General features: G+C 38.5%; 2 protein-coding genes across 2 annotated transcripts; both read right to left on the bottom strand.

Annotated features, from left to right (window-relative positions):
• Positions 1–2,466: 2,466 nt before the first annotated feature.
• LOC139504292 (uncharacterized) lies at positions 2,467–8,985 on the bottom strand. Its single transcript, XM_071294357.1, has 3 exons — positions 8,242–8,985; positions 2,822–7,709; positions 2,467–2,600 (listed from the first exon to the last, which is right to left on the bottom strand). Exons 1-2 carry the CDS (start codon positions 8,983–8,985, stop codon positions 4,983–4,985), a joined length of 3,471 nt encoding a protein of 1,156 aa, XP_071150458.1. The 3' UTR covers positions 2,467–2,600; positions 2,822–4,982.
• On the bottom strand, positions 3,111–4,924 carry LOC139504293 (uncharacterized). The gene is made up of 2 exons (XM_071294358.1): positions 4,912–4,924; positions 3,111–4,735 (listed from the first exon to the last, which is right to left on the bottom strand). The coding sequence occupies exons 1-2, from the start codon at positions 4,922–4,924 to the stop codon at positions 3,111–3,113; spliced, it is 1,638 nt and encodes a 545-aa protein (XP_071150459.1).
• Positions 8,986–19,437: the final 10,452 nt, after the last annotated feature.

The raw sequence follows: 19,437 nt of genomic DNA, 5'->3' as shown, positions 1-19,437 counted from the left end.
TGTTATCCATTCGTTTGATGTGTTCCGACTTTTGATTTTGCCTTTTGATTTTTGATTTTCCTTTTTGAATTTTCCTCGGAGTTCAGTATTTTGGTGTTTTTACTTCTTTTTTTTATAAGAAATTAGTAATATTTTTTCTGCCTATTCGAAATAACATAAAAATGTGGTGCGTACTTTAAATAGTCCTCTACGCGTGTTATTCAGTGTGCACCACATTTTTTATGTTATTTCTTCTTAGACAGAAACAATATTACAGTCATTCCTTAATAGGATTTGCCAATTATTGCAGATGGTATAGATAAACTTATCATACATGTAGATACCTGGATTGAAATTTTGTATTTGCAGCAGACGCGCGTTTCGTCTACAAAAGACTCATCTGTGAAGCTCGAATCAAGAAAAGATAAAAAGACTCAAGTTGTTATAAGCCTTGTCTTTAGTGGATAGTTGTCTCATTGGAAATAATAAGATAATATCTTCGTGTTTTTATAAATTACTACAAGATGCAGCCTATTCGTTTAATGAACGTATACCTTATAGTATTTATCTTTGTCATCTGGAGCCCTATATTTTCCAAATGAATCGTTTTGAGGTATCAGTTCATACATATTACATGGAAGTATTTCATGAATTTAAAAAATAAAGCTTAAAATTACGATCAAAACAATAGTAATAGTAATTAAATAAAAGAATTCAAATCGTATTAATGAAATAAATACAAATCTTTACAAATCACAGCGTCTATTCATTATACTAACGTTAGTATTGGCCGTTTCAAAATCTAAGGATAGGCGATAAATCCATTCTTTGTACCAAATAGAATTAAGATTACACAATAAAATAGAATATCCATAGCTGATGATGTTGTTAGCCAAAACAGAATTACTAGAATGGTTTTGAAAATTTGGTCCATAATAATTTGATACTTGAAAGGTATATTAAAAAAAGACTTAAAAAACTTGATCGCCGTTGTATATGCAGCCGGAATGTTGTTGTAACTGAAAGATGAAAGTGTCAGGTCTAAGGACCTATCAGAAAGATTAAAAATAGCAATACAAATACCAGTTTCTTTGATATATCCCTAAGATTAATAGTAAACCTGTAGGTCATGTCATCGTGTAAACATAACTTTATACATGTTATTTAAATTGTTTACCAGACAAACATATTTTGGCCAGTATTGCCCTAGTGATGATGTCATGTCAATCCATCGGATGTCATTACTATTCCCCCAAAAATATCGTTACATATTCTCTTGCGTTTTGTGTATTTATGAAAATAATTACACAGCTCATTCTCACTGTTCAAATTAACCCTTTATCAAGGTATGTGTATCAAACGAACATTTGGATGTGCTTAGTATATTGTTAATGTGTATAATAGAGAACAGAGCCGGGGAATGGTCAAAGAGATTACAACACAACCAAGTGGCAGCAAATAGGTTTTCAAATTAGCGAGAAAGTCCCCTACCCAGTAGGTTGGCTTCAAATTGTTCCTTAACAGTACTTTGTACTAGTTCAGCTAAATGAACGTCACACTAAACATCCCAAATTAAAGACAAAAACATACAAGGATAACAAAGGACTGAGGTTAATGACATGGCATGGGCGACGGGTTAAAACATGTTTCTGAGGTGTATCGTTTCTGCATGTTACAATATGAGTCGGGCAAATATTGGCATTATTTGTTTGATTTCTTTATCTGTTATTGTCTGTAATATGTGTATATTATCTTGCATTTATGTGGTTCAATGCAAAGATGAGACGTTTTCGTCAAATAGCAAAGTCAATGCTCCAAACTAGCGCAATGGCATGCTTGATTTGAATTAGTACTTTGTCGTGAACTTTTGGTCCATTTTGAAGGTCACACTGTTACTCTGTGATCTTGAGGTGAACAATATGATCAAACGCGCTATGCATTTGCATGGTTTTCTTATATGCACGTGTGTGCAGGGAACTAGTGTTATGAACAACCATTGCTTTTTTATTCTTTTTTTATTTCATGCAAGGGGAGATTCAGGGTAGATAAATAGAAAATCTATAAAATTATTTATTAGTAACGGTGTTTTTTGCTGTTTTAGTCCACATGTTATTTAAAATACCTAACATCAACCTTGCATGCTGGTTTTGCTAGAATACCAAATACAGTTCTTTGAATTAGGTACCATCGTCGAACCCGTTGGATTTAACGAAAATTTGAATGTGACGGACCGGCGGACGACAGTTGGTTGAACTAGTTCTGTAGTTAAACATCTTCCGTGACAAGTTGCAATTTTCTACTGTAACAGTTGTAGTTAGTGTTAAAAAATGGATCACTTGACATGAGTATGTCAATGAAATTAACACCAAAACTTTTATATGAAACCAGTATTTCTGTCGATAAACATTTCAACATGGTTAAAAATTATTGTTGTTTTGACATGCATTTGACATCAATGTCACATTTACTGACCAGCAACGCTATGCTGAGCCGGACTCAACTAGTTTAACCAGGTGACTGCAATCGCAATCTCGATGAAGATATAACGAACACAACTTGTTTGAAATTGTAATTATAAATTCCACCAAAAAGGTTTACATGATAGTCAGTAGATTGGTAAACTGAAAGAAAGAAAAATACAATATTTTCCAATGTGTACGAATTAAATATGAAAGTTAAATACAAGAGTATTAATCGAGTCAAAAACGAAAGTAGAATTTACAGTTCATTTCTCGGAAATAAATAACTTACAGTTCGTATGTATTAATAAATCACTTTATTATCCAAAAATATCGGAGTTAAACAGATTAATTATCACAGTTTATGAATGAATCAAACGTACTTGACAGTGGTATGTCACGATTTCCTCAGAAAGTAGAAATGTCGTCCATTTTCCATGTGTTGAAATATTGATGCGGACGGTGTCACAGAAATTAAAAGTGGTCGATAAAAACGGTGATTTAAGAAATCGGTCCAGTTCAATTTGTTCCGGATAAAATGAAAACAAGAAATAAACATAGAATGTGGAACAGAATACTCCCCGTCTGATGTCTAACTGATATCACTATTTCAAATATGTCACACACTAAAATATCTGATTATATAAATCCAAAGTATCACTATAATATTAATTATACACAGTCATTCTCGATGAGAAGAATCATGTCCACGATAGGGCGTGTGTAGGTTGTGGCTTTTCCATTAACGATTACTCGCACTTCTGCTTTTCGGACATGTTCGTCTGAACTTTTAAATGAGTTCACTATAATTCCAACGGGCCATTGGGTACGGCAAAGGTTTTTGTCCTTTAGAAGAATGACGTCTCCTTCGATGAGATCACGGCGATCTTCGGTCCATTTTCGTCTTTGTTGTAGTAACGGCAGGTACTCTTTCCTCCAACGGGACCAGAAAACACTGGCAAGAGCCTGTACTCGTCTCCATTCGGCAAGACATAGATCTCGTTTATCGAATTCTCCAAGATGATCTGAGGTGAATATGTAGTCGGTTTTCTGTGTCAATAACATAGCTGGAGTTAATATTAACGGATTCTCTGGATCTGTTGAAACCGGTACCAGAGGTCTAGAGTTCACTATTGCTGAAACTTCTGCCATTAGTGTGTTGAGCACGTCATGTGTAAGGCTTCTTCCGGCTGCATTTAGAAGCATAGAATCAAGAATTCTCCTGGTGATACCAATCATTCTCTCCCAGGCTCCACCCATGTGGGACGAATGCGGCGAATTGAAGATCCAAGTTGTACCAGAATTGTACAGAAAGTTCTTGAAGGGTCCATCTTCAACGTTGATTGAGTCAATCTTTAAATCGTCGATTGCGCCAATAAAGTTTGTTCCACGGTCGGATCGGAAAATTTTAACTTGACCTCTTATAGCGGCGAATCTTCTGACGGCGTTTATGAAGGCTGAAGAGCTCATTTCCTCGATTAGTTCGATGTGAACAGCTCTAGTCACTAAGCATGTGAAAAGAATTGCCCAACGTTTTGAGTTTGCGTATCCACCGCGTGTTTTACGTGAAACAATTGTCCAGGGTCCAAATGTGTCTATTCCAACGTTGGTAAACGGAGGTGACGGCTCAAGACGGTCCTCTGGCAAATCAGACATGATTTGACACTCAGTTTTTCCTCTTAGTTTGCGGCATGTCACACATTTGTGAATGATAGAAGAGATCAAGCGTTTAGCTCCGACGATCCAGAATCCTTCGGAACGAATCGCTCCATCTGTAAAATGGCGACCTTGATGTTTTATCGTGTCGTGGTAGTGTCGAACTAATAATGTCGCTATATGATGGCGTCCAGGGACGATCAATGGTTTCTTTTCACGGAGGTTTAAGTCAGATTTGGCAATACGGCCTCCTACTCGTAATAGTCCTCGTTCGTCCACAAACGGATTGGGATTAGCTATCGGGCTCCGCTTATGAATTTGTTCCCGACGTTTAATGCAATTTATTTCATCGCCGTAAACTTCATATTGAGCAGATATTAAGATGAAATTTTCGGCATTCGAAAAGCCTTCCAGAGAGGTCACTGGTGCTGCCTGTTTTGACCCGTGTAAACGGGAGAAACGTTCTAAAAAGGCTATCGCTCGCACAAGTGATGTCCAGTTTGAGAATCTGTTGAATCTTTCAGTTCCGATACCTTTATGTTCAAGTGTGGCAAATGTTTTTGCAACATTAACAGTTGCACGAATTTCTCCATCTTCCTCTGGATCTATTAGCTGATATATGTCCTCAGAATTCTTCTGTTCTGAGGAAAGAAGTTGTCTTGGTCCCAATAACCATTCACTGTTATGAATTTCGTGGGCTGGTACGGACCTTGTTCCCGAATCTGCGGGATTACGGTTAGTTGGTACGTAATTCCATTGAGTTGGAGAGCTAAATTTCCTTATTTTCTCTACTCTATTGGCGACGTAGATAAAAAACCTTCTTGTCTCATTACTGATGTAACCTAAGACAACTTTACTGTCTGTGTAGAATTTCACGGTGTCTATATGTTAATCTAAATTATCCACAATGGTTTGTGTAATCTCAACTGCTAATACAGCAGCAGATAATTCAAGTCGTGGAATAGTGTGACCACTCGTTGGTGCAACTTTAGCTTTCCCAAGAATGAACCCTATGTTAGGTTCACCACTACTGTCGGTCGTGCGTAGAAATGCAACAGCTGCTATGGCTTTTTCTGATGCATCAGAGAAGACATGCAACTCCTTTGTGGCTGTTTTGCTGAGATACGGCACGTAAGTACGTGGAATGCGCAATGTTTCGATAGCATTTAAAGTATCTCTCCAAGATTTCCACTCAGCTGCTGTGTCATCAGAGAGAGGTTGGTCCCAGTCGACGGTTTCTGATACTATTTTCCTTAATAGTAGTTTCCCTTTTATAATCACAGGAGCCAAAAATCCAAGAGGATCGTAGAGACTGTTTATCGTCGATAAAATTCCTCTCCGAGTTATTGGTTTGTTTTCAGATGATAATTGAAATAAGAAATTGTCAGTGTTTACATCCCAACTGAGTCCAAGGCTACGTTGTAAGGGTTTGCTGTCGCATTCTAAGTCTAGATCTTTCAGATTTGAAGCCAAATCACTGGCATGAAATGCAGACATAACTTCCGCACAATTAGAGGCAAACTTGTGAAGGCGTAAGTTTCCATATTTTGCTAATGCTTGCTGTGTGTCCTTCATGAGCTTAACAGCTTCCTCTTTGGTAGGACATGACGTAAGACCGTCGTCAACGTAGAAGTCTCTAGTAACAAAGCTAGTCACGTGACTGCCGAACTCTTGTTCTGATGCCTGAGCTGCTTTTCTGAGTCCAAGCGTAGCAACGGCAGGTGACGGACTATTTCCAAACACATGAACTCTCATGCGGAATTCGACAAGGTTCTCTTGTAGGTCGTTGTTTTTATGCCATAAAAATCTCAGATAATTTCGGTGGTCTTTTCTCACTACAAAGCAGTGAAACATGTGTTGAACGTCTGCAGTTACTGCGACCATTTCTTTGCGGAAACGCAGCAGTACTCCCAAGAGATCATTGGTCAAGTCTGGACCTGTTAGCAGGACGCTGTTGAGTGAAACTCCATTACATTTGGCGGAAGAATCAAACACACCCCTAATCTGATCGGGTTTCTTCGGGTGATAAACACCAAACAATGGTAAATACCAGCACTCTTCATGTTCGCCCAACGGTGGTGCGAGCTCTGCATGATTATTATCTAAGATTTTACTCATAAATGTAAGAAAATGTTCCCGCTTTACTGGGTTTCTATTCAGACTGGCGTCTAACATGTTAGCACGATGAAGAGCCTGTGGTTTGTTGCTTGGCAATGGCTGTCTTGGCACTCGGAACGGTAACGGTGCTACCCAACTTCCTTCCGAGTCTCTGACAAATTCGTTGTCCATCTGTTTCATGAACATTTTGTCTTCATATGACATTCCAGGCTTATCATCGTCCTTTGTTTTTTCAAAGAGTGGTGATTGTAAATCTTTCTTAACGGGGTCTGTGTAGTTTTCCCGAATGTCAAATTTGCTTGTACATGGTTGAAACGTTGAAGGTTGTCCTGTAGGTAAAATGTTAGTTATTTTGACATTTAACTCAAGAGGCACATGCTGCTTGTTAATGCAAGTTTCTCCTATCACTACCCAACCCAGTTTCAATTGTTGTGCATATGGAGTTCTGGGTGGTCCTATGCGCTGGTCAAGGACATGGTGTGCCTCTATAAGGTCTCTGCCAATTAAGAGAAGAATTTGGCAATTTTCCTCTATTGGTGGAATGCTAGCCCTAAGTTCTCTTAAATGAGGGTGATGCATTGTAACTTCAGGAGTAGGTATTTCGTCCCTATTATTGGGAACATGATCACATTCAATCAGTACAGGAAGATCAAACTTGTCATTACCATTGATTGATTCCATGACGAAACCTCTTCCTCTTTTCCCGGAAGTGACTACTTTGCCGGAGCATGTTGATAGAGTATAGTTCTCCGGTTTATCTTTGACGTCGAAAAGATTAAAGAATTCGGGCGATGCTAGTGACCGGTTGCTTTGGTCATCAATGATGGCGTACATTCGAATAACTTTGTACTGGTTATCTTTGTGATAAACATTCACAGGAAGTATTTTAGCACACGATTTCCCGCTATATGTATCTTTGCAGATCTCAGTACAGATAGAGTTAACTGAGGTTGACTTAGTTTCAGCCGATTCTGTAGGCTCCCCGCCGTAAGCTTGCTTAGGTGAGCTAGACTGAGAACTTACAGGTTGCTGTGGTCTAGTGATGTGTAGTGCGGTAGTGTGTTGTTTACTTCCACATTCTTTACAACTTATGCGTACATTGCACTCCCGGCTTCTGTGTTTGGTAGAATCACAACACTTGTAACAGACATTGTTTTCTTTCAAAAGACCTTTGCGTTCCTCTATTGATTTGGCTCGGAACGCTCGACATTCATTTAAGGAATGCTTTGTATTGTGCAGAATACAAAGACCTTGTTTGCTGGCGTCTCCGGATTGCTGCTCAACCGCTGTTTTATGAGTACCAACTTTAGTCTTGGGGTAAGACGTGAACCTTGGCGCAGCACCTTTTGTATTTGGTGTGACCTTTGAACCAAAGATGAATCCAGGATCGTTTTTAATTCTACTGATTTCACTGATGAATGCAGATAACTCTGTAAAAGGAGGAAAGGCAGCGCCGTGGTTAGATTTGTATCTAGACGCCCTTGTAATCCACTTTTCCTGAAGTCCATATGGTAGTTTTTCAATGACAGGGTTTATTCCGGTCGGTGAATCAAATTAAGCTAGCAGACATCCCAGCTTGGGATTTTCCTTGTGGTATTCTATTTCTGATAGAATGTCAGACAGTTCATAAAGACGTGCGTTGTCCTTATTCGTCAAGGTTGGGAATTTGTCAAGTTTACTCCTGAGAGAGGCTTCCAACATTTCTGGAGCACCATACCGCTCGTCAAGCCTCTTCCATAATCTTTGTATACCTATTGTAGGATTATTGGCGTTCGACGCTCTTATGCTTATGGCATGTTTAGCAGACTCAGGACCGAGCCACTTGATCAATAAATCAATCTGTTCCGAGTCAGATACTTGTAACTCGTCTGCCACGTTTTTAAAGCTTGCTTTCCATGTATGGAAGGATTCTGCCCGATCGTTAAAGCTTGTTAATCGGGAGAAAAGCAGGTCCTTACGCAAGAGAAATCTAGTAATCTCCGATGTTGGGTTGATTTGTTGCTGGTGTGCAACAGGGATCTTCTATTACGCCTTGTTTTTGGTGTGAAACAGGGATCTCTTCTATAACGTCTTGTTTTGTGCGTAAGACAGGGATCGCTTCTTTAACACCCTGTGTTTGGTGTTCAGCCGGAATCTTATCTGAAAGGCCTAGTTTTTGTATGCCGGTTACTAATCCCAGATCTGGGATAGAGGTAACTTCCGGTGACTTAGTATCGGAAGGCAAGACAGCAGATGTCTGTGACAGTAAGTTCAGTGCCACGGATGGCACGAACGCTGGTGCTTCGTGACTCAGCTCGATATGAACAGGAATTTGTTTTTTCTTTTGAGGTCCTGTTACTTCCTTTAAAGCAGTTGATACAGGAAGTTTATTTACGAAATCTTGCACACGCTGGAGCGGGTCTTCCTTTTCGTTAGGGAGATCGCTAAACGCTTGGCTGTCGTCGTATTCCAGGATACGAGCTTCGGCTTCTGCGGCTGCAGCCTCTCTGCGTGCTTCTAGAAGGTTTAACTTGGCCTTCAGCTCGGCTTTTTCTCGGCTAACACGTGCAGCCTCTTGTTTGATTTGCGCTTTTCTGCGTATGGCCTCTTGTTCTGCCTCATGTTCCATATTTGCCTTTTTAAGTGTGGCTTCCCGTTCCATTTCGGCCTTTTTAAGTGTGGCTTCCTGTTCCATTTCAGCCTTTTTAAGTGTGGCTTCCCGTTCCATTTCAGCCTTTTTAAGTGTGGCTTCCTGTTCCATTTCAGCCTTTTTGCGCGCTGCTTCCTGTTCCATTTCAGATTGTCTGAACAGGGCTTGTTCCTCTTACATTGCCTCTTCTTGTAGGATAAGTGAATGTTGTTCAACAAAGGCTATTTTTGATTTAGCGGCCTCTGCTTTGGCACGCTTCCTCCGTGCTAGGCTTGACATATTCGATACGTTAGTGCTACCGCTGTGTGAGGTTTTCTTACCCTTTGAGCCTGAGGTCCTTGTTTTAGTTGATTTAGCCTTAGTGAGGGCAAGGCGATGCTCGTGTAGAGATTCCATGGCCAGTTCCACTTTGGACAGACGAAGATCCAATGTGAGGTTACATGCGTCAATGTCTTTTTGACTGTCCAACGTTCTGGTCCTTTTTAGGAAGTCCAGATACTCGTCTGTGAGTCTACGATAATTTGTACAGGCTTTTACAAGATTGTCCTGAGTTGTTAAGACTTGCTGAAGTTCATTGGGAGGTGTGGTGATTTCCAATAACTGGGTTGTTATATCTGACCAAAGGGCCTCTAGTTCCTCACAGAACTTGTTACGTTTTTCTGTGTAAACGCCTTTACCTTTTTCTGTGAGGTCGCGTACTCGCCTCGTCTCGGGATTTTCATCTACATGTGTGGTTATAGACGGATTCTCTATAGGTTCTTCAGTGACATCTCCCTCTGGGGCTGAACCTCTTCTTGCTGTTCCGCGTGACTGGGATCCATGATGTAAATCGGCAATGTTTGTTCAACGTTGTTGGTTTGCTGCCTAGGACGCACAAGCTGTGTTGCGTAGTGTCGATGTAACAGCTACGAACGATGCTCCGTTGTATTTCCTGATCAGGAGATGTGTAGACAAGTTGTTGTCAATTTACTATGCTGAGCCGGACTCAACTAGTTTAACCAGGTGACTGCAATCGCAATCTCGATGAAGATATAACGAACACAACTTGTTTGAAATTGTAATTATAAATTCCACCAGAAAGGTTTACATGATAGTCAGTAGATTGGTAAAACTGAAAGAAATAAAAATACAATATTTTACAATGTGTACGAATTAAATATGAAAGTTAAATACAAGAGTATTAATCGAGTCAAAAACGAAAGTAGAATTTACAGTTCATTTCTCGGAAATAAATAACTTACAGTTCGTATGTATTAATAAATCGCTTTATTATCCAAAAATATCGGAGTTAAACAGATTAATTATCACAGTTTATGAATGAATCAAACGTACTTGACAGTGGTATGTCACGATTTCCTCAGAAAGTAGAAATGTCGTCCATTTTCCATGTGTTGAAATATTGATGCGGACGGTGTCACAGAAATTAAAAGTGGTCGATAAAAACGGTGATTTAAGAAATCGGTCCAGTTCAATTTGTTCCGGATAAAATGAAAACAAGAAATAAACATAGAATGTGGAACAGAATAAACGCATTATTAATATATCAACATAAATATTTTACATTTAATATCAACATTTTTCTTCTACCTCGTGTATATATGTGTATTAACTGTCACCTTTGACCATGTTAGTGTGACACAATTAAATTATCACGGACGGACAACTGATCTTTAAATATAGGATTTATTTTAATTGCATTGCGCCAGTAAGCAGAGAAAACATAACACATGTGATCGTTAGAAAGGCACATTTAATTAAGATCGTGAGGCGGTAAACAGTAAACATGGTAAAGGGAAATAACCCATCAATCATACATGTATAATCATGACACATGGAGTAAGGGAGATAATACAGATTAATACATGTGACAATCAATACAATACATTGGCGTTGTTGGTCTGGAATGCTTTTTTTTTAATGCAAACACAATGTTCAAGACATAATATATGTATAATCAAGAAGAGATGTACTGGAACACAAAAACATAATAAGTGTTCTTCGGAATATTTCAATGAAAATGTTGTGTTTTGTGTACTGTTGTCAGTCTGTTGGTCTTCTTTCTTTCATTTTTGTTAACTTACAAATTTGAATGTCTCTTTTGTACCGTTTGTCTCTCTTTCATAAATTTGTATATCTTGTGTATGATCATATGTGTATCATTGATTCAATGGAATGATTATTAATTTAAAGCTTAAGGAGAAATGTTCATCAGAGACGGTTGACGTTGGTTTAGTTGATGGACGGAAAGACCATTTTCGGAAAGTCAAACTTGTGCCTTTTACATAAAAATACGAATTTCGTGTTATTAGAAATTGCTGTAAAAAATTTGGATATTATTAAAAAATAGCAGTGTATGATCCGACTTCCTCATGCAAAGCTTTGATTCCTTGCCTGACTTTGTCTATATTTTGTTGTCATTTTTTATTTAAAGCTCGTCGTCTTTTTAATAGATTTTGGATTATCAGAAATATTTGCCTAGAGCATCACTGAAGAAACATTGAATGTCGAAAAACTCATCTGGTGCAGATAAGAACCATTTGTTATTACAATTACTACCGATGCATCTGCTGATGGACTGATAGTCCCAGGGGTGTCACCAGCCTAATAGCCAGTACCGAAATGAAAATGTGGATTTTGTGTTATTAGAATTTTGCAAAATATTTGAAATAATTCAAAATTAATGAATATATCTCCCTCATGCAAAGCTCTGATTCCTTGCCCGGCTTTGGCTATAATTTTTTGTCCTTTGTATGTTTTTATTTCTTCATCTTTTTAATACGATTTGGATTTTCAAATGTTTTGGACTCGAGCATTAATGAAGTAATGCGGCTTCCTCATAATCCTCCACATCTGCAAAACATACATACATATCCAATTAAAAAGTTTTAATATTCATAGGCAGGAAATGTTGGACCTCAGTATATATATATAATGATAGTATATGTTTGATAAAATCTTCATCTATGCCTGTCATTAATCTATTAAATAGACATATTTTATAACATTTGATTTTTGTATTGATTGATGGTTGTCTGGAGTCCAGTGCATGGCAAATATTTCATGAATGATCAGGATGATCATAACAGTTGACTACGAAAACCTATGCATTAAACCGTGTTCTATCAGTCAGATAAAATAGATAAAATAATAAATAAAAAACCAACCAATAACCACATTTATTACTTGTCACATGTCAACTCCCAGTACCAATGTACTTACATTATCTGCGAATACTATGTACCATGTATGTGAAGTTAGCAGCCGGTTCGTTATTCGTTATTCGATATTCAATATCCAACCGGCTGCTAGCAGCCAGTTTGATATTCAAAATTTAGTGAAAAATCATAAGAGAATTAAATACTGGAAATCATTAAAAACACGATTTTCAGTCAAAAGGATAAGATACGTAGGAATCATTAAATGACCTTTTCAAGCTGTCGCAATTTCTCGTTGTCCTCGAATATAAACCCTTTTCCGTGCGACTTATTTGTCTGTATGTCATATAGAGTTTTGTCATGAAAACGACTTCAAATATGTACTTTTGTGTATAATGTTTCTTACGAAAAAAAGAACAACCAATAACTCTCGAAATATTTTTAACTATAAATAGAAATACATATGGAAAGCCAAAAAAAAAAATTTCAGTCAAAAAATGTCCAAATTTTAGGACAAAGGGCACAGGGTGATGGTGAGAGCCCCCTGATCTCTCAATCTTTCTAATATTTAACAGACATTTAGTCAATAGGTAGATACAAACGTGACGAAAAGGACTTTGGGTACACTTCCTGTCTTCTATGTTTACGGAGCGCCCAAAGTGCCAGTTGGATATTCAAAATATATAGCGAAAACCTACCCGAGACCGCTTAAATGAGGTTGAGACCCCCCTGGTCTTTCAATGTCCATAAAATTCAACCAAATCATTGACTCTGTATATATAAAGATTGTATTAGATGGATTTTCCAGAAAAAACGTCATCTTCAATATCTACGGAGGGCTAAGATTGTCACTTTTCAGTCAAAAAATGTCCAAATTTTAGGACAAAGGGCACAGGGTGATGGTGAGAGCCCCCTGATCTCTCAATCTTTCTAATATTTAACAGACATTTAGTCAATAGGTAGATACAAACGTGACGAAAAGGACTTTGGGTACACTTCCTGTCTTCTATGTTTACGGAGCGCCCAAAGTGCCAGTTGGATATTCAAAATATATAGCGAAAACCTACCCGAGACCGCTTAAATGAGGTTGAGACCCCCCTGGTCTTTCAATGTCCATAAAATTCAACCAAATCATTGACTCTGTATATATAAAGATTGTATTAGATGGATTTTCCAGAAAAAACGTCATCTTCAATATCTACGGAGGGCTAAGATTGTCACTTTTCAGTCAAAAAATGTCCAAATTTTAGGACAAAGGGCACAGGGTGATGGTGAGAGCCCCCTGATCTCTCAATCTTTCTAATATTTAACAGACATTTAGTCAATAGGTAGATACAAACGTGACGAAAAGGACTTTGGGTACACTTCCTGTCTTCTATGTTTACGGAGCGCCCAAAGTGCCAGTTGGATATTCAAAATATATAGCGAAAACCTACCCGAGACCGCTTAAATGAGGTTGAGACCCCCCTGGTCTTTCAATGTCCATAAAATTCAACCAAATCATTGACTCTGTATATATAAAGATTGTATTAGATGGATTTTCCAGAAAAAACGTCATCTTCAATATCTACGGAGGGCTAAGATTGTCACTTTTCAGTCAAAAAATGTCCAAATTTTAGGACAAAGGGCACAGGGTGATGGTGAGAGCCCCCTGATCTCTCAATCTTTCTAATATTTAACAGACATTTAGTCAATAGGTAGATACAAACGTGACGAAAAGGACTTTGGGTACACTTCCTGTCTTCTATGTTTACGGAGCGCCCAAAGTGCCAGTTGGATATTCAAAATATATAGCGAAAACCTACCCGAGACCGCTTAAATGAGGTTGAGACCCCCCTGGTCTTTCAATGTCCATAAAATTCAACCAAATCATTGACTCTGTATATATAAAGATTGTATTAGATGGATTTTCCAGAAAAAACGTCATCTTCAATATCTACGGAGGGCTAAGATTGTCACTTTTCAGTCAAAAAATGTCCAAATTTTAGGACAAAGGGCACAGGGTGATGGTGAGAGCCCCCTGATCTCTCAATCTTTCTAATATTTAACAGACATTTAGTCAATAGGTAGATACAAACGTGACGAAAAGGACTTTGGGTACACTTCCTGTCTTCTATGTTTACGGAGCGCCCAAAGTGCCAGTTGGATATTCAAAATATATAGCGAAAACCTACCCGAGACCGCTTAAATGAGGTTGAGACCCCCCTGGTCTTTCAATGTCCATAAAATTCAACCAAATCATTGACTCTGTATATATAAAGATTGTATTAGATGGATTTTCCAGAAAAAACGTCATCTTCAATATCTACGGAGGGCTAAGATTGTCACTTTTCAGTCAAAAAATGTCCAAATTTTAGGACAAAGGGCACAGGGTGATGGTGAGAGCCCCCTGATCTCTCAATCTTTCTAATATTTAACAGACATTTAGTCAATAGGTAGATACAAACGTGACGAAAAGGACTTTGGGTACACTTCCTGTCTTCTATGTTTACGGAGCGCCCAAAGTGCCAGTTGGATATTCAAAATATATAGCGAAAACCTACCCGAGACCGCTTAAATGAGGTTGAGACCCCCCTGGTCTTTCAATGTCCATAAAATTCAACCAAATCATTGACTCTGTATATATAAAGATTGTATTAGATGGATTTTCCAGAAAAAACGTCATCTTCAATATCTACGGAGGGCTAAGATTGTCACTTTTCAGTCAAAAAATGTCCAAATTTTAGGACAAAGGGCACAGGGTGATGGTGAGAGCCCCCTGATCTCTCAATCTTTCTAATATTTAACAGACATTTAGTCAATAGGTAGATACAAACGTGACGAAAAGGACTTTGGGTACACTTCCTGTCTTCTATGTTTACGGAGCGCCCAAAGTGCCAGTTGGATATTCAAAATATATAGCGAAAACCTACCCGAGACCGCTTAAATGAGGTTGAGACCCCCCTGGTCTTTCAATGTCCATAAAATTCAACCAAATCATTGACTCTGTATATATAAAGATTGTATTAGATGGATTTTCCAGAAAAAACGTCATCTTCAATATCTACGGAGGGCTAAGATTGTCACTTTTCAGTCAAAAAATGTCCAAATTTTAGGACAAAGGGCACAGGGTGATGGTGAGAGCCCCCTGATCTCTCAATCTTTCTAATATTTAACAGACATTTAGTCAATAGGTAGATACAAACGTGACGAAAGGGACTTTGGGTACACTTCCTGTCTTCTATGTTTACGGAGCGCCCAAAGTGCCAGTTGGATATTCAAAATATATAGCGAAAACCTACCCGAGACCGCTTAAATGAGGTTGAGACCCCCCTGGTCTTTCAATGTCCATAAAATTCAACCAAATCATTGACTCTGTATATATAAAGATTGTATTAGATGGATTTTCCAGAAAAAACGTCATCTTCAATATCTACGGAGGGCTAAGATTGTCACTTTTCAGTCAAAAAATGTCCAAATTTTAGGACAAAGGGCACAGGGTGATGGTGAGAGCCCCCTGATCTCTCAATCTTTCTAATATTTAACAGACATTTAGTCAATAGGTAGATACAAACGTGACGAAAAGGACTTTGGGTACACTTCCTGTCTTCTATGTTTACGGAGCGCCCAAAGTGCCAGTTGGATATTCAAAATATATAGCGAAAACCTACCCGAGACCGCTTAAATGAGGTTGAGACCCCCCTGGTCTTTCAATGTCCATAAAATTCAACCAAATCATTGACTCTGTATATATAAAGATTGTATTAGATGGATTTTCCAGAAAAAACGTCATCTTCAATATCTACGGAGGGCTAAGATTGTCACTTTTCAGTCAAAAAATGTCCAAATTTTAGGACAAAGGGCACAGGGTGATGGTGAGAGCCCCCTGATCTCTCAATCTTTCTAATATTTAACAGACATTTAGTCAATAGGTAGATACAAACGTGACGAAAAGGACTTTGGGTACACTTCCTGTCTTCTATGTTTACGGAGCGCCCAAAGTGCCAGTTGGATATTCAAAATATATAGCGAAAACCTACCCGAGACCGCTTAAATGAGGTTGAGACCCCCCTGGTCTTTCAATGTCCATAAAATTCAACCAAATCATTGACTCTGTATATATAAAGATTGTATTAGATGGATTTTCCAGAAAAAACGTCATCTTCAATATCTACGGAGGGCTAAGATTGTCACTTTTCAGTCAAAAAATGTCCAAATTTTAGGACAAAGGGCACAGGGTGATGGTGAGAGCCCCCTGATCTCTCAATCTTTCTAATATTTAACAGACATTTAGTCAATAGGTAGATACAAACGTGACGAAAGGGACTTTGGGTACACTTCCTGTCTTCTATGTTTACGGAGCGCCCAAAGTGCCAGTTGGATATTCAAAATATATAGCGAAAACCTACCCGAGACCGCTTAAATGAGGTTGAGACCCCCCTGGTCTTTCAATGTCCATAAAATTCAACCAAATCATTGACTCTGTATATATAAAGATTGTATTAGATGGATTTTCCAGAAAAAACGTCATCTTCAATATCTACGGAGGGCTAAGATTGTCACTTTTCAGTCAAAAAATGTCCAAATTTTAGGACAAAGGGCACAGGGTGATGGTGAGAGCCCCCTGATCTCTCAATCTTTCTAATATTTAACAGACATTTAGTCAATAGGTAGATACAAACGTGACGAAAAGGACTTTGGGTACACTTCCTGTCTTCTATGTTTACGGAGCGCCCAAAGTGCCAGTTGGATATTCAAAATATATAGCGAAAACCTACCCGAGACCGCTTAAATGAGGTTGAGACCCCCCTGGTCTTTCAATGTCCATAAAATTCAACCAAATCATTGACTCTGTATATATAAAGATTGTATTAGATGGATTTTCCAGAAAAAACGTCATCTTCAATATCTACGGAGGGCTAAGATTGTCACTTTTCAGTCAAAAAATGTCCAAATTTTAGGACAAAGGGCACAGGGTGATGGTGAGAGCCCCCTGATCTCTCAATCTTTCTAATATTTAACAGACATTTAGTCAATAGGTAGATACAAACGTGACGAAAAGGACTTTGGGTACACTTCCTGTCTTCTATGTTTACGGAGCGCCCAAAGTGCCAGTTGGATATTCAAAATATATAGCGAAAACCTACCCGAGACCGCTTAAATGAGGTTGAGACCCCCCTGGTCTTTCAATGTCCATAAAATTCAACCAAATCATTGACTCTGTATATATAAAGATTGTATTAGATGGATTTTCCAGAAAAAACGTCATCTTCAATATCTACGGAGGGCTAAGATTGTCACTTTTCAGTCAAAAAATGTCCAAATTTTAGGACAAAGGGCACAGGGTGATGGTGAGAGCCCCCTGATCTCTCAATCTTTCTAATATTTAACAGACATTTAGTCAATAGGTAGATACAAACGTGACGAAAAGGACTTTGGGTACACTTCCTGTCTTCTATGTTTACGGAGCGCCCAAAGTGCCAGTTGGATATTCAAAATATATAGCGAAAACCTACCCGAGACCGCTTAAATGAGGTTGAGACCCCCCTGGTCTTTCAATGTCCATAAAATTCAACCAAATCATTGACTCTGTATATATAAAGATTGTATTAGATGGATTTTCCAGAAAAAACGTCATCTTCAATATCTACGGAGGGCTAAGATTGTCACTTTTCAGTCAAAAAATGTCCAAATTTTAGGACAAAGGGCACAGGGTGATGGTGAGAGCCCCCTGATCTCTCAATCTTTCTAATATTTAACAGACATTTAGTCAATAGGTAGATACAAACGTGACGAAAGGGACTTTGGGTACACTTCCTGTCTTCTATGTTTACGGAGCGCCCAAAGTGCCAGTTGGATATTCAAAATATATAGCGAAAACCTACCCGAGACCGCTTAAATGAGGTTGAGACCCCCCTGGTCTTTCAATGTCCATAAAATTCAACCAAATCATTGACTCTGTATATATAAAGATTGTATTAGATGGATTTTCCAGAAAAAACGTCATCTTCAATATCTACGGAGGGCTAAGATTGTCACTTTTCAGTCAAAAAATGTCCAAATTTTAGGACAAAGGGCACAGGGTGATGGTGAGAGCCCCCTGATCTCTCAATCTTTCTAATATTTAACAGACATTTAGTCAATAGGTAGATACAAACGTGACGAAAAGGACTTTGGGTACACTTCCTGTCTTCTATGTTTACGGAGCGCCCAAAGTGCCAGTTGGATATTCAAAATATATAGCGAAAACCTACCCGAGACCGCTTAAATGAGGTTGAGACCCCCCTGGTCTTTCAATGTCCATAAAATTCAACCAAATCATTGACTCTGTATATATAAAGATTGTATTAGATGGATTTTCCAGAAAAAACGTCATCTTCAATATCTACGGAGGGCTAAGATTGTCACTTTTCAGTCAAAAAATGTCCAAATTTTAGGACAAAGGGCACAGGGTGATGGTGAGAGCCCCCTGATCTCTCAATCTTTCTAATATTTAACAGACATTTAGTCAATAGGTAGATACAAACGTGACGAAAAGGACTTTGGGTACACTTCCTGTCTTCTATGTTTACGGAGCGCCCAAAGTGCCAGTTGGATATTCAAAATATATAGCGAAAACCTACCCGAGACCGCTTAAATGAGGTTGAGACCCCCCTGGTCTTTCAATGTCCATAAAATTCAACCAAATCATTGACTCTGTATATATAAAGATTGTATTAGATGGATTTTCCAGAAAAAACGTCATCTTCAATATCTACGGAGGGCTAAGATTGTCACTTTTCAGTCAAAAAATGTCCAAATTTTAGGACAAAGGGCACAGGGTGATGGTGAGAGCCCCCTGATCTCTCAATCTTTCTAATATTTAACAGACATTTAGTCAATAGGTAGATACAAACGTGACGAAAGGGACTTTGGGTACACTTCCTGTCTTCTATGTTTACGGAGCGCCCAAAGTGCCAGTTGGATATTCAAAATATATAGCGAAAACCTACCCGAGACCGCTTAAATGAGGTTGAGACCCCCCTGGTCTTTCAATGTCCATAAAATTCAACCAAATCATTGACTCTGTATATATAAAGATTGTATTAGATGGATTTTCCAGAAAAAACGTCATCTTCAATATCTACGGAGGGCTAAGATTGTCACTTTTCAGTCAAAAAATGTCCAAATTTTAGGACAAAGGGCACAGGGTGATGGTGAGAGCCCCCTGATCTCTCAATCTTTCTAATATTTAACAGACATTTAGTCAATAGGTAGATACAAACGTGACGAAAAGGACTTTGGGTACACTTCCTGTCTTCTATGTTTACGGAGCGCCCAAAGTGCCAGTTGGATATTCAAAATATATAGCGAAAACCTACCCGAGACCGCTTAAATGAGGTTGAGACCCCCCTGGTCTTTCAATGTCCATAAAATTCAACCAAATCATTGACTCTGTATATATAAAGATTGTATTAGATGG

This window comes from Mytilus edulis, chromosome 14, assembly GCF_963676685.1.
Source record: "Mytilus edulis chromosome 14, xbMytEdul2.2, whole genome shotgun sequence".
In the NCBI taxonomy this organism is placed as follows: Eukaryota; Metazoa; Mollusca; class Bivalvia; order Mytilida; family Mytilidae; genus Mytilus; species Mytilus edulis.
The sequence above is the reverse complement of the archived record's forward strand: the minus strand, read 5'-3'. Positions and strand labels throughout refer to the sequence as shown.